Source organism: Anastrepha ludens, chromosome 2 (assembly GCF_028408465.1).
Source record: "Anastrepha ludens isolate Willacy chromosome 2, idAnaLude1.1, whole genome shotgun sequence".
Taxonomy (NCBI): Eukaryota; Metazoa; Arthropoda; class Insecta; order Diptera; family Tephritidae; genus Anastrepha; species Anastrepha ludens.
In genome coordinates, this window is record NC_071498.1 from 105,923,550 (window position 1) to 105,938,330 (window position 14,781).

Sequence of the window (14,781 nt, forward strand, 5' to 3'; positions counted from 1 at the left end):
TTTAGAAATAAAAATTTAAGAAGTAAACTGAATGAAAAAAAGTTACAAATTCAAGTTAAACAGTTCAGGATTAATTTAATGTTTTTCTCTTAACGCCACTGTGGGGGGTCAAAAAATAGTCGATTTTTGGGATTTTTTTTTGTAAGTAGGAATGATTATTCGAGGATCGGACAAACGGCAATTTATTATATATTATATGTATTAAACTATGTTGATGTAAATTTTTATTAAAAAATATTGAAAATTGACAATTTTATGGAAATAAACGTCATCTGGTGGCAGCGATACAGCAATTTAGAATGTCTGAAATCAAAAAACCAAAAATTTTATTAAGCTATACCATAGTGGCTATCGTTGTACGTAGCCGGTTTTTTTTTTTTTTTGACAAAATGGTGTTGATTTGAATTTCGATGTGTGTTTTTCACATTTTCTTTGATTTTCGACAGGCCCAAAAAAATATTTATTTTCAAAATTTTGAAAATCAGCTACGTACAACGATAGCCAATGTGATAACAAAAATTTTGAAAAAAAGAAAATTAAAATCGGTTCATTAGTCTTCGAGAAATCGTTGCCCCCGTATCAAAAAAAGTCGTTTCGAGAAAAACGCGTTTGAAATAAAACAACGTATCGTAAGCGCTACGGGGCAGAACCGACGGGCGCTCACTTAAGTGCACATAGAATCGGGAATAAAGCGAATTTCGCTTTAAACTTTTTACCACATTTTCTTGAGTAGTTATACTAACAATTTATGCAAAAAAAACATAGATTTTTTTGAATTTTCACACTGGCGTTGCCCCTTAAAATAAGTCGACTAATTTGTTTTTTTTTAGAATAAGCTTCTTTTTTAAAATCAAATTGCAAGTTTTGTTTTTCATATTACGACAGTTCAAAATTAAGAGCATATGACCTGCCATCATGCGATTTGCAAATTTTCATGACTTAATAGACTTGCGTATTAAGTTACTTTATCTTTTTACAAAATGCGGAATATTTTTTATGCTAGATTTTTTTCGTTAATTTTTTACAATTTGTATATTTTAACAAAAACTTATTGTATAATAAAAACTTTAAACAAAGGTAGAAACTTTGCACAAAATTCACAAAAAGTTCACAATTTTCGAAAAATTGTCAAAGAAAAGGTTATTTTTAATCATAATCTTTATAAAACTTCTGAATATGCTGACTATAAGTCCATTTAATTTTAGTATAAGATAGTGTAAGTTTGAAGTCGCTCAAAAATTGTGTTGAATTTCGATTTTTTGTTTTTTTGCACGCGATGCTTAGAATTTTTTTTCAAATAAAACATTTTCGAAAATGCGCTTTAACATATATAGAAGAAATATCTTTGATAATAATCAAGTTTGAGAAATTTACGAAAAAATTTACAATAGCATGAACAAATTTCGAATATTATGTAAAAGATAAAGTGACTTAATTATGTGACGCCAATCGTCTCTGCAAATGTCGTGATATCAGGCCATTTGTACTTCACTGTGACTTTGGAAGTGCCTCTTTTAACTATACAACTGAACAAAATTTACTCTTGGAAATTTTAGAATCAAATATTGTTGACCGTTTTGACATGAACTGTATGTGTATGCGTGCACTTGCAACAAGGCTAGTAGCAACAACTTGTGCAAAATAACGAGATCGGAGGAAATGTAAATGAATAGCTACCAAAAGAAATACAAATTTTTTTCTACTTTATCTGATGAACGACAGATCTTTGCGGTTAAATTGATTTTTTTTATAATTAACTGGTGGGTATTCATTGCACATTTAAATTTGACGTACTGGAAGTAATTTTAATACGATATAAATAAATTGGTATATTTTTTATACGTCGACAATGAACTGAGTCTAGAAATAAACAAATACAAAAAAACTATTGAGAGTCATAAATGATATAATATGAATCAAAACTATGGAAAAATAATTATATATTTGTGTTATTAAAGCATATAGTAAATAAGTAAGGATCACAGTTATAATTCATTAAATATTAACTAGAAAGATATATTTAGATGCATACACAAGTCTATTTCTATGTACTATACATATAAACTGTCAATCCAAGCTATTCTGTATATCTACACAAATTCTACAAATGCTGTGCCTTATTTTAAAATCATATCTACTATTTTTTATGTGCTATTGACGTCCAAACTTAAAATCTTATGTGAGTTGGTTTGTTTGTTTTGTAATTACAAACATGTCTAACAACCGTACCATATTAGGTACATTCAATTATTTTGTAGACAATTTTTATATCTACTTATCCATCTGACGAATTTAAAAGCAAATGAAAATGGCAACAAAAGAGAGTGTAGGAGAAAAGTAATCTATTTCAGCAGGCTGGATAGAAAAATGATAATTGGGAAGCATGTAATGAGCTTATAAATCAAGCCATTGAAATTGAATGGAGAGCAAAGAGAAATCAAAATAATACAAATATTAAAAACTAAGAGAAACCAAACTGGCCTTAAAAATTTTAAATAAAATGATTTTAAGTAAAAACCTATGAAAGAGATGTCTATTTTAGAAAAGCTAGCCAAATAAGCTGGTCTTATACACCACTTCTGTCTAACTGGCAAAGTTGATTGCTAAAATGAAACAAAATGAACACTACAAATTATGACGAAATTTCAAAAAAACAAAAAAAAAATTGAAATACAAGCAAAGTGGAATATTGCTCAACTGGTTCGCATGAGAACTACGTATGTATGTGCACGTTTTTGTGAAATGCAACCTAAATCAGAAATGTTTTCACTGAACTTAGCTTTTTGTATCCGCAACTCATTATTTAGAATGCATTCAAATGTAAATGTAGACTTATCCTGCAGTTTTGTTAAAGAACAAATGAAAATGTATGTATATGTATTTATTGAATTAAAAATGCTAAGGCCAATAATGTGCAAAACTTGTAAATGGTGGGGAATATATTAAAAAAAATATATACAGTTTATAGCCTTAGACAAACACACACTCACACATATAATATTTTTTAGTAATAATAAATTGTAATACCAATAAGTTGCTAGACTAAATAATTCTAACTGTATGTTTAGGTTAGCACTAAGGAGTTTGCATACATACATACATAACAAACATTTACACACATATATCCTCCTTGCTCACACACATGCATAAAGTTGCGGTGTATGAAGATCCAGCAGCGAATCGCCTGTGGATCAATAAGCTTACCACACACATTCTTACTTGCAAATATATACATATTTATATTTTTGCGACAGTTTTTGCAATGCAATACACAGATACATACATACAAACGCGTTCATTCATTTCACAAACACATGTAACCCATTCGCTCTATTTGTCATTTGTTTCTTATCTTTTTTATTACATGTCCTCACACGTTCGTACAGTTTGCGTATTTATTGTTGTAGAAAATAAATTACAGAGACATTTTGACTTCGATTTTGAAGAATGCAAAGCGCGCTTTTGCAGCACGCTGTACTGCGTAGAGTGAGCTTTAATGAATCTATAAGATGATGAGCTATGCCTTCTACAAAATTGATGCGCTAAATTTCTGTATATAGTTAGTTTAATGGTAACCATTTTGAATTTAGTAAATGTATTGAATTGTTTGCAAATCGGTATGTAATTTGCAAGAAGTAACTTAATAAATAAAAGAAAACTAAAATAACTACAAAAACAAATTAAAATTAAAAATAAAATTTTGTATATCTAAAAATCTATGTTTATGTATTTTATCTCTATATCTGTAACTATTTGAAATATGTAGTTGTTGTTCATATTTTTAATTTTATTTCGTTGTGTATAGAAGAGAAATGAACAGTTGATGCGAAATGCCTTTGAAATACAAACTAATAAATAAATAAAAAAAACATAACATTTCAAAATATGGTGAATATTGTTGTATAAATTTCAGCAAAAATGTACAAATTTGAATGTAGGACATAATAATAATTCAGTAAGGCGGTTATCTCTATGCTAGAAACCAGGATCATTAGAGCTAATATGGGTAATAACAACATAACTAAGAGGGTCCATAGGGATACTCCACAGCGAGGGGTACTCCACTTCTTTCGTTATGTGTGATTAGCAAAATCTTAATAAAACTTAATAGAGGGGGGTTATTGGCGTACGCTGATGATGTAGGCTCGAGGGAGAGATTGTAATATCAATTTTCTTGCCAGAATACAAAGATCAGCCTGTGCAATAATAGTCGGTGCAATCAAGTCATGTTTCCTAGGGACATGTTATACCGATAAATATGCATATCACAAAGATGCCAACTATGAGTCTATTTAGGTCAAATGAAGCGGGTTGCTGGGAAGAAAAAACCTTTGGTCACGCCAGTCTATTATTGCCACAAACTCAGTACACCTCAGAGAGGACTGATTACATCATCCCGACGATAACATTCAATAGGAATTTCGCCACTCTCCTTCCATCTAAGGAGGTATAGGTGAGGGATTCTCACCATCACCCACAGTCTAATAAAGACAGCTCTAAATTGGGTTGTGGTGTTGGAAAAATCTGTGTGACTTCCTAATGCTTGCAGTGTTTTCCAGGCGGAAGTACTGGCGATTGCGGAAGTTTGAGGGTTAATAATAACAAAATTATCTTTTAAGGGAATTCGGTGGTCTAGAGCACGAAAATTCACTTGTTTTGTATGCTATTAAAAATTAAAAAAATGATATTTCAACTTTTCGTGTTTATTGCTACATCTATTGAGCATACAACAATTTTTTTTTTATTTAAAAACAGAAAGAGTGCAGTGATGGTCGGAACTAGAACAAATCGAAAAAATTAAAAATTGAGAAAATGGCGCGCTTTTTGAAAAAAAGTTCGTAAAATCGCTAGTTTTTTAGTACAAAAAATAGGAAATTATTTAAATAGGTACAATTATCATTCTAGTTCTGACGATAGCCATACATGTTGTGAACAACAAGTGATTCGGTAAAATTTTTTTTTCCATCCTTACCGTGCCGAAAAAAGTCGTTTCGAGATAAATGAGTTTAAATTTTGAAGTATAGGAGCGCACGGACCGCTCTCTACCTACTTAATGGGCTGTAAACGCTACAATATTGGGAATTTCCGCATGAAAATTTCACAGCATTTCTGCATTGAAATTTCTAGACCACCGGGTCCCCTTAAGGGCAATATCGCTATTCTTTCTAGAGGAAAAGGAAATGATTTTCCATTTCCTCTGTGAATGTCCTGCCCTATGGAAGGAGAGAATGTCAACCCTGGGCAAACAACTGTTCGAGAGTATCGAACAATAGTCATGCTTTAAAATACCAGTTAAACAAGATGACAGCAGCGAGGATGTGACAACAAAATGTTGCGGAAGTGCTAGTTGGATTTCGAATGAAACACCACTTCAAACAACCAACAAAGGCGGTCGTTAAATGTCTGGCTTCTCGAGCTTCCCATCAAAGTCGTATAAAATAGATAAAGTGATTTTTTTATTAAGGTAGTAGTCTGGTCAAATACTCATTTTTTATAGATTTTTTTTAGGAATTTTTTTGTTTTTAAGAAAATAAAATGCGATCGTTTTGCCTTTATAGTATGTTATTATTGACATCAAATAGTAGATATACAAAAACATTTTCTTTTACATATTTTTTTGTAGTAGTGTGGCACGAAAGTAAGCTTCTTAAAAAAATGATAGGTGGCTTGTCAACAGGATTTTGGCTCTTCAGGACATCTGAAACGAAAAAGTTAAACTGATTATTATTCTGTAGACTATTCAAACATGTCGGCGAGGAGCTGGTAAGGTGCATGCATCAATTTCTATGCAAAATATGGTCGGATGAAAGCATGCCTGCCGATTGGAATTTAAGTGTACTCTGTCCAGTCCACAAGAAGGGCGATCCTGCAATCTGTGCCAATTACCGCGGGACTAGTCTTCTAACAAACGCTCCGGCTTTGAAAGTATTCGATGCGGTACCAGCTGGTGGTAGCAGAGGAAGGGGAAGGTCTCCTCTGCGTTGGATCAGGTGGAGAAGGACTTGCCTTCACTTGGTGTGTCCAATTGGCGCCGGTTAGCACGAGAAAGAAACGACTGGCGCGCTTTGTTAAACTCGGCCAAAATCGCGTTAGCGGTTATCGCGCCAATTAAGAAGAAGAAGAAGACTTGTCATTCTGGCAGGTGCTACTCGTTTTGCATGAAGTCTGCAATTATTATGCGCTTTAGCCGTTTTTGCGTAGTATTCAGCTGAAGTAAGCTGGATGCAGCCACGTTGATCTGGTTTTGCGGGCGCTGTTTGCAAGCTATGGTAAACTGTTCGTCACCTCAGTGACAGTTCACATGCCAAGGTCACGGTGATGATCACTGCTTCGTATGTTGCTGTTGTTGCTTTAATGGTTGAATATTCCTGCTGAAATATTCGTAGTTAGTGACTAGCGCCGTTTCACTACCACTGTTCTTGTATGATGATGTCTCTTTTTCAAGTCAGATCCATTTCGTTAGATCTAGGTATAACAGTAAATTTTTTATCTCTACATCTGAGATTTCATTGATTTGCTGTAAGAAGGGCTTGCCGAAAGAGCGAAGTCTTGCTCTAGCTAGACCTGGACATTCACATAGATAGAGGAGAGGCATTCTTTCCCTCCTTCCCCCTCACAGCTTTTGCAGATAGGATTGAAAGGAAGGTTAAGTCTGGCTGCGTGATCCCCTACTTTTCAATGACCTGTAAGGGTCGCAGTTATACGTGAAATGCTTGGCCGAGAGCATCCTAACAGATAATTCGTCCTCTGGATGTTGTATGTTGATGCTTCGTATGCAGTATGTTGCGTTTACCATGTTTCGAAGAATCCTGTTCAAAAGAAGTTGAATGGAAATTATGCACTTTTTGATTGCAGGAAGGGATTGGGGGTAAGAATTGGTTGCCGCAGGTCCGGACAGGCTTTACAATTTGTTTGTAATAAGTAATTTATTGAAAGTTGATAATTTAGAGCGCCATCGTAACGCTTGCATGCACACTTGCATGTATATTTTGGACACGAAAGTTTTAGTTATAACAGCAAAAAAATTACCTATAAATAATTTTGGACGAATGCTGCTGAAGTGACAGTTCTAAATGACCCTGCGATTGAGCTTCAAAGACATTTCGTAATTCTAGCTATGTATCATTTTTCATACACACTAGAGTTCATATTAATTATAGATTTATTAAAAAAATTATTTTAAAGTTTTAAGATATTTTTTTATTGATGCATTTTATGCAAATGTTTTTTAAATATTTACATATTTAAGTGTTTTTAATGCAACAAAAACGTGCGCTGGGCTAGTGCGCAAACTTGCAAAGTCGCGAGATCCTTTTGGCCAAGAGTAGATCGGGTTCGCGCGGGGGAACTTATAAAGCTAACGAAACTGTAGTTGATACGAACATAATTAGCTACTTTTGGTCGTCATCCTCTAATTCAAAGCCCCTTCTTCCATGTTCCACCTGACTGGTTCCTTTCCTACTGCTTTTCATCCTCCCCTGTGTGGTATCAACCCCTCGCAAGGGTAGCCTATTATCCTAACCTAAGGCAATATTTTCAAATATTTTTGGTATGTTTCGGCCGCCGTAGCCGAATGGGTTGGTGCGTGATTACCATTCGGAATTCACAGAGAGATCGTTGGTTCGAATCTTGGTGAAAGCAAAATTAATAAAAACATTTTTCTAATAGCGGTCGCCCCTCGGCAGGCAATGGCAAACCTCCGAGTGTATTTCTGCCATGAAAAAGCTCCTCATAAAAATATCTGCCGTTCGGAGTCGGCTTGAAACTGTAGGTCCCGCACACCACAAATAGGAGGAGGAGCTCTGTCAAACACCTAACAGAAGTGTACGCGCCAATTATTTATTTATTTTTTTGTTACAGGGACGTATGTCCCTGATCCTTCCAGCGGCAGCTATGATCGCCTTGCGGAATGCACGTTCGCCTTCGCGCACATCGGTGGGAATGGGGAGAGCGGTGAAGATGTCTTCAGTAAATTCCGCGAATCTGGTCCAATCAGCTTTGTTGAAGTTGACGTATGACCGGTGATCCGCGGAAACAAAGTCGGCAGGTCTCTCGATCGAGACGATAATGGGCAAGTGGTCTGATGCAAGCGATAGCATAGATCACCGGGTTATGCTATTTATCAGACCTGCGCTAGCAATTGTGATATCAGGCGAGCTGCAGCAATTGCCCTCTCCCTGTGGGGGCGTCGTCGTTTACAGTGCTGAATGTCGAGTCGTCTATCTGCTCTGTCAATAGCTGTCCCCTACGATCATTTGGCAGGCTTGAATGCCAAATATCGTGATGCGCATTAAAGTCACCTACTACCAATAGGTTTTCACCCCTGATGAGCGCACCTATATCAGGGTGATATCCTGCCGGGCAGCAGGTGACAGGGGGTATGTAAATATTATATATTTCGAGCTCGGCATCGCCTGACCGGACAGCTATCCCTTGACATTCTAAGGTGGTGTCCCTGCGGTCGATGCCTTCATCGATAAGACGATACTGCACTGTATGGTGGACTATAAACGCTAAGTGGTCTCGCTCGCGATCTTTTCTGTGCACATTGTAGCCGTCCCTGGTGATCAGGGGGGAGCTAGCGTGCAGTTTTGTCTCTTGGCCCGCAGCTAATACCATGACGGCTCATCAAGTCAAATATCTCGACAATCTTACTCGTAAGTCCGTTGCAGTTTAGTTGTAGGAGTTTGAATCTCCTCGGGAGTGTGATCGTAACTCGGGGGGTGAGGGACGCGTGGTGTTGTCTGCGTTGCTTCTGCTGTGCATTCCGCAAGAGTTGTTGTGGCCTAACGTTGGCAGACGGCCGCGCCGCAGAAGGCGGTTGCGGGTGCAGAGCTCTGCAGCAGGGGGCAACGAAGTCGCGTATCCACTCCCGGGGAGTGCGCAGGCCAGAGCACCTCCGAAAGTGGCACCAGTTCTTGCAAGAATTGCATTGGACTGTTATCAGGTTCCGAGGCACTCTGGTTTGACACACGGAGCAGACTGTGCGGGGGACCAAGAGCTGCTGGTTTGTCCCCGCACTGGGATAGGAGCTGGAGGGTTGTAGTTCGTTGGGGGAGTTGTGTTGCTCATGGGGTCTCCTTACCGTTGAGGTGTTGTTGGTGACGGCAGTTTGAAGTGCCGGCACTGAGGGCGGTAGCGCCGTTGAGGCAGGGGCCGCCTGATGGCGGGAGCAACACGTGGCCACATACCATGTGGACCACTCCCTATGATTCTTAAGGCCCGTTGCACTTGTTGCACCTAACCGAGGTGGAGCTCTGGTGGAGCCGTTTGCGGCAGATGCAGCAGTAAAATACCTCTGGTCCAGGGTTGGGTTCGACGCCAGCCTTGAAGAGAAGTATTCGTGCTGCAAGGGATTGCCCCTGTGACGAAAGATTGGGGGTGGGATACGGTACAATAGACAGGGCTAGTTTACTGGGGTGGCAGCCCTTGGTCGGGAAAACCCCGAGTCATTCCTGTAACGTAGAACCGGCTGCCATGGGAATGCGTATTTACTGCTCGCTGTAGCCTGTGGGTGTGAGCGTGACCACTATACAGCAACTCCCGGGTTTGAGTCCCAATGTGAGCCTAAAGCTCCAAAATGATAGAAAGTTTTCTCTGATAACCGCCGTTCCTCGCGGGGCCACGATAAACCCGTTAGGCATGAAAAAGTTCCAACAACCATTTTTATTATTTAGTAAAAAAGTTATTCAAAAACAAAATGGGATGACTAATTTCGACTATGAAAACGGAAAAGAGAGCTCAAATGGCAGTAGTAGTTAGTTAGTAGAATTTTTTTTCATAAAATGTTAATATAATCCTTTAAGAATATGTAAAAAAAATTTAAAACGTAAATTTAAGTATTTCTTATATTATAGATCGTCAAGCGTGACGACTCTATTCTTTACGTTCGAGCACTGGGAGTGGTACAGTGACGTTTAGACCGACTTTAGATACGTTTTTCACAAAACACACATCTCTTTTATGATACATATTACTTTCTATGTGAATATAAGTTTTCGAAAATTTTTCGAAAAAATAATTTTTTCGAAGCAAAAATAGTGGGAAAATTTTCCCCAAAATAAATTTTTTTTTGAAGGCTTTTATTCCGCGATTTTTTTTTTATTTGTTTTTAATTCATATAGAAATTATGACATTATTAAATAAAAAAATTTTTGAGTTTTTGTATTCAGGTCACTGACGACGATGTTACAATACCTGCCGATTGAGAAGCCCCGCTGCGACCTTCCTGGAAGAATTGAGTGTACATCCGCCATTTTATATAATGACTTCTTCATTTTAATATTTTTTTAATGAAAATCAGGGAAAATATGGCCCTTTTGAAGGTATCTGTCTCCTTAAATTTGAAAAAAATTTTAATGAAAACATATATATTTTTAAACTAAATTTCTTTTAAGAATTGTAGCACGAATCTACAACATCAACAAAATGAGTGCCTCCAGTGGGATGCAGTTCCATGGCCAACAAAATATGATATTAACAAAATCCTCACTTTTTGCTCTTCAGGTATGTAAATATCTAATTTTCCCTTATAACGATTTTCTTATTAAAAATTACCAGAAGAAATCTCTTGTTCTGGCATCACTGCTGCGTGAGTACACTGAATAAAAGCAACCCTGAATGTACAGTACGAATTGAAATGCGAATAAACAAATTTTGACGTTTGATCGCAAGTTGTTCACATTTTGCAAACACACGTGTTGTATTACTGTTGTACTGGATTGAATTTTTTATAGACAATAGCGCAAAATTAAATTGGTAAAATGTCCATTCGAGAAAAGTTGTTAATGAAAAAGATAAAAAAGCGTGAGAAAATGAAGAAGGTGCTTGCAGAGAAAAAGGGAAAGCAGCGCGCCAATCCTCCAAAAGAAGTAGAAGCGGGTATGTTCATATTTCCTGGTGCAATTTCTTTGGAAAACTTTATTAATGTTTCGTAATCCTGTAGATGAAGTAGACGATGACTTCAATGAAGCCCCTGCGCCTTCAGCCAAGAGAGCAAAAATTACAAAGAAAAAGCAAAAACCTCAGATGGAAGTAGTAAATTCCGACTCGGATAGTGAGGAGGATCAACGCCAAGGTAAAATGACAGTTTTTAATGTTCAAATTTAAATGAAGCAATGATGAGTTTAAGGCGAATTTGAGATTTCTTTAAAGCGAGTTATTGCTTTGAAGGAAAACAAACATATGAAATTGATTAATATACTGAATTCCTTAGTATATTATCGCAAATCTTTGGGTTTCTTCAAATTAAATTGGCTCCTTTTTTAGATGCAGCTGATGACAGTGAATATTCTGACGATGAAGATGTGGAACCTGATCAGCCACAAAGCAATCAAAAAACATTAAATGGTAAACAAAATAAGAAAAAAGCAAAAAAACAAAGTGAAGAAGATTCGGCCACAGGAGTAGATCCAAATCCTGAGGAGGCTCTTGCCAATCGTGATCCCAATGACCGGTCATTTGCTTCACTCAAAGGCACCGTATCGGAAGCCACACTAAAAGCTATTGAAGAGATGGGCTTCACAGAGATGACGGAAATACAAGCGAAATCTCTACCACCTCTGCTCCAAGGGCGTGATTTGGTTGGAGCTGCTAAGACTGGTTCGGGCAAAACACTAGCGTTTCTTATACCAGCAGTGGAGTTAATATACAAATTACGATTCATGCCACGTAATGGCACAGGAGTAATAATTATTTCGCCAACACGAGAATTGTCAATGCAAACTTTCGGTGTATTAAAGGAATTGATGGCGCATCATCACCACACATACGGTTTAGTTATGGGTGGCTCCAACCGTCAAGTAGAGAGTGAAAAACTCGGAAAAGGCATTAATATTTTGGTAGCTACTCCCGGGCGATTGCTGGATCATTTACAAAATTCACCAGATTTCCTATACAAAAATTTGCAATGCTTAGTTCTTGACGAGGTTGATCGTATAATGGAAATTGGATTCGAAGAAGAATTGAAACAAATTGTAAACTTACTTCCAAGTAAGGAAATGATTATAAAAAAAAAACATTGCACAAATATTAATAACTTTCTGAACTTTAGAACGTCGCCAAACAATGTTGTTTTCTGCAACTCAAACCGATAAGATCGATGCGCTTTCCAAATTGGCGCTCAAAAAGGAGCCATTCTATGTGGGTGTCGATGACCATGAAGAGGTAGCAACGGTTAGTGGTTTGGAACAAGGTTACATCGTGTGCCCCTCTGCGAAACGCCTATTGGTGCTTTTTACTTTCTTAAAAAAGAATCGCAGGAAAAAGGTGATGGTATTCTTTTCATCCTGCATGTCTGTAAAATACCATCATGAGCTGTTCAATTACATAGATTTACCTGTAACTTCTATACATGTAAGTATTGTTTTTTTTTACTTAGTTCAATTGCGCACCACATATTTAATGGAAATGTTCAAATATAATTATTTGCAGGGCAAGCAAAAGCAAACCAAACGTACAACTACGTTCTTTCAGTTTTGCAATGCGTCTGAGGGTATCTTACTATGTACAGATGTGGCTGCACGTGGCCTAGACATTCCGCAAGTAGATTGGATTGTGCAGTATGATCCTCCAGATGATCCAAAGGTATGTAGATTGCAGTGGTGATGGCAAAAACTAATTTTAATAATAGACTGGGGGTTACAATCGTGAAAGTTGGCAAGGCCAAGCTTCCTCTGTGATTTGCCTTTGAGTGTGACTACTATTTGGTAGGGCTCGAACGCCATTAAGGGCATGAAACATAATAGCGGCTGCAAATGATGGCAAACCTTCGAGTGTGTTTCTGTGTTCCCACGACAGTCGGTTCTACTTAACACGTTCCCTGTCCCAATACAAAAATGCAAAATTGACCGACAAGTCCAAGTTTTTTGAATAATTTGTTTTTTTGTAGTCATAGGATAGCTTTAGTAATAATAATAATAAAAAAACGGATGTAGGGTATTTCTACCTGAAACACATATGGTCCATGAGCGTAGAGGGACATTTTTGCTTCTGCACGTTCATGAAACACATGTGGTTCATATACCCCCTGACGCACATATGGCTCAGGAACGTATCAGTGCTTATCAGGCGCACGTTTACTGAACCATATGTGGCTCAGCGGACAGGGAACGTGTTAACCAGAATGACCCGGATTTATATCCGGACAAGGACTCGCACTTCAGCAGCATTACCCGTATATATATGGGGAATGTTCTTGCTGCTACAACAACAACAAGTTTATTTCTGCCATGAAGAACCTCATAGCAAACCATCTGCCATACCGAGGGGCGTAAAACTGTAGATCCCTCCTTTTCTGAAACAGCAGCAAGACGTACACCCCAAATTGAAGAAGCTCAGCAAAGCACACAAAAACCGATGTAAGCGCCATATAAATATATACTAGGATGTTTTATGCCCGCAGTGGGCATTGAGCTCTGTACCTGCTGCAGATGTGTCGCACACATACGTCTTTGTTTGCGTCTTCCGTCGTATTCATAGAAATAAAATCAATCAATTAACATTAAAAATATGCTTTTAGGAATATATTCATCGTGTTGGCCGTACTGCGCGTGGTACTGGCAGCTCAGGTCATGCTCTGCTTTTACTACGCCCCGAAGAGTTAGGATTTTTACGCTATCTAAAAGCCGCCAAAGTGCCTCTGAACGAGTTTGAGTTTTCCTGGGCGAAAATTGCAGATATTCAATTACAGGTAAGCATTCAATTACATTTTAATAATGATAAATGAACTAATAATTCATTTTGAATTCACAGCTGGAAAAACTAATTTCGAAAAATTATTTTCTAAATCAATCGGCCAAGGAAGCATTTAAGGCGTACGTACGGGCATATGATTCACACCAATTGAAATCAATATTCGACATCAATACGCTTGACTTGCAAGCTGTAGCGAAAAGTTTCGGTTTCTTAGTACCACCAGTGGTTGATCTGAAGGTGGGTGCTAAGCGCAAGCGACCAGAGAAACGGGTTGGTGGCGGTGGATTCGGTTACTACAAGCAAATGAATGATGACAATCCAAAACAGCGTATTTTTAAGCAAATTAATCGCGATCAATTAAAAAAGAATAAAAGTTATATGCGATAAAGTTTTTAATATTTACAGATTTATTAGTTAGTTTAATTGGATTGTTTTACTTTCGTGAAGTTTTAATGTAAAACTAAAATAAAAATAAATATGCTTTCAAATATAATAACAAAAACAAATATAGTTTTTAGAAGCACCAATTCAATTTCCTACGCGAATTTATGATGAATGGAAAGTAATGGGGGGTTTACTGCATTTCCAGTTGAGTTCAGTGCCGTACATGCAGAAGACGCAAGAAATTGTTTCCCACGTTTCAGACAACAATCACCAAAAATGTATCGATTCAATTACTAAAATTGAAATTTAATTAGCTATCATTGGAAAAAGTGGTCTTCTGAAAGCAGATGTGGGTGTGGTTTGTTATTGAGTTAAGTGGCTTTATACGCACGACAATAGTTTTTTTATATTTGTAATTATTTTATTGAACTGTGAATTGAGAGAATACAAGAATACTACAATTGCGCATTTCACAGCAATACTTTTGTCTTGCTTGAAGTCTATGAAAACGCCACGAGAGCTATTTAAAAAGGGCTGCTGCTGTTGGCGTTCGTCTCGTCAATATACTAACAGCCAATCAAAGAAGTACGTATTGAGAGATTCCTCTTGGTGCTCTCCTTTTGCTTAACTTCTATATTTCAAGACTTTAGAAGCTACCTGATTAGCACAAACATCGGGGGCTTAGGAAACTCATAACCCTCC

General features: G+C 37.3%; 1 protein-coding gene across 1 annotated transcript; it reads left to right on the forward strand.

Moving 5' to 3' along the window:
* Positions 1-10,666: 10,666 nt before the first annotated feature.
* LOC128855038 (probable ATP-dependent RNA helicase pitchoune) lies at positions 10,667-14,145 on the forward strand. Its single transcript, XM_054089620.1, has 7 exons — positions 10,667-10,881; positions 10,946-11,077; positions 11,269-11,991; positions 12,053-12,354; positions 12,433-12,585; positions 13,520-13,690; positions 13,753-14,145. The coding sequence occupies exons 1-7, from the start codon at positions 10,764-10,766 to the stop codon at positions 14,080-14,082; spliced, it is 1,929 nt and encodes a 642-aa protein (XP_053945595.1). The 5' UTR covers positions 10,667-10,763; the 3' UTR covers positions 14,083-14,145.
* The last annotated feature ends 636 nt before the right edge of the window (positions 14,146-14,781 follow it).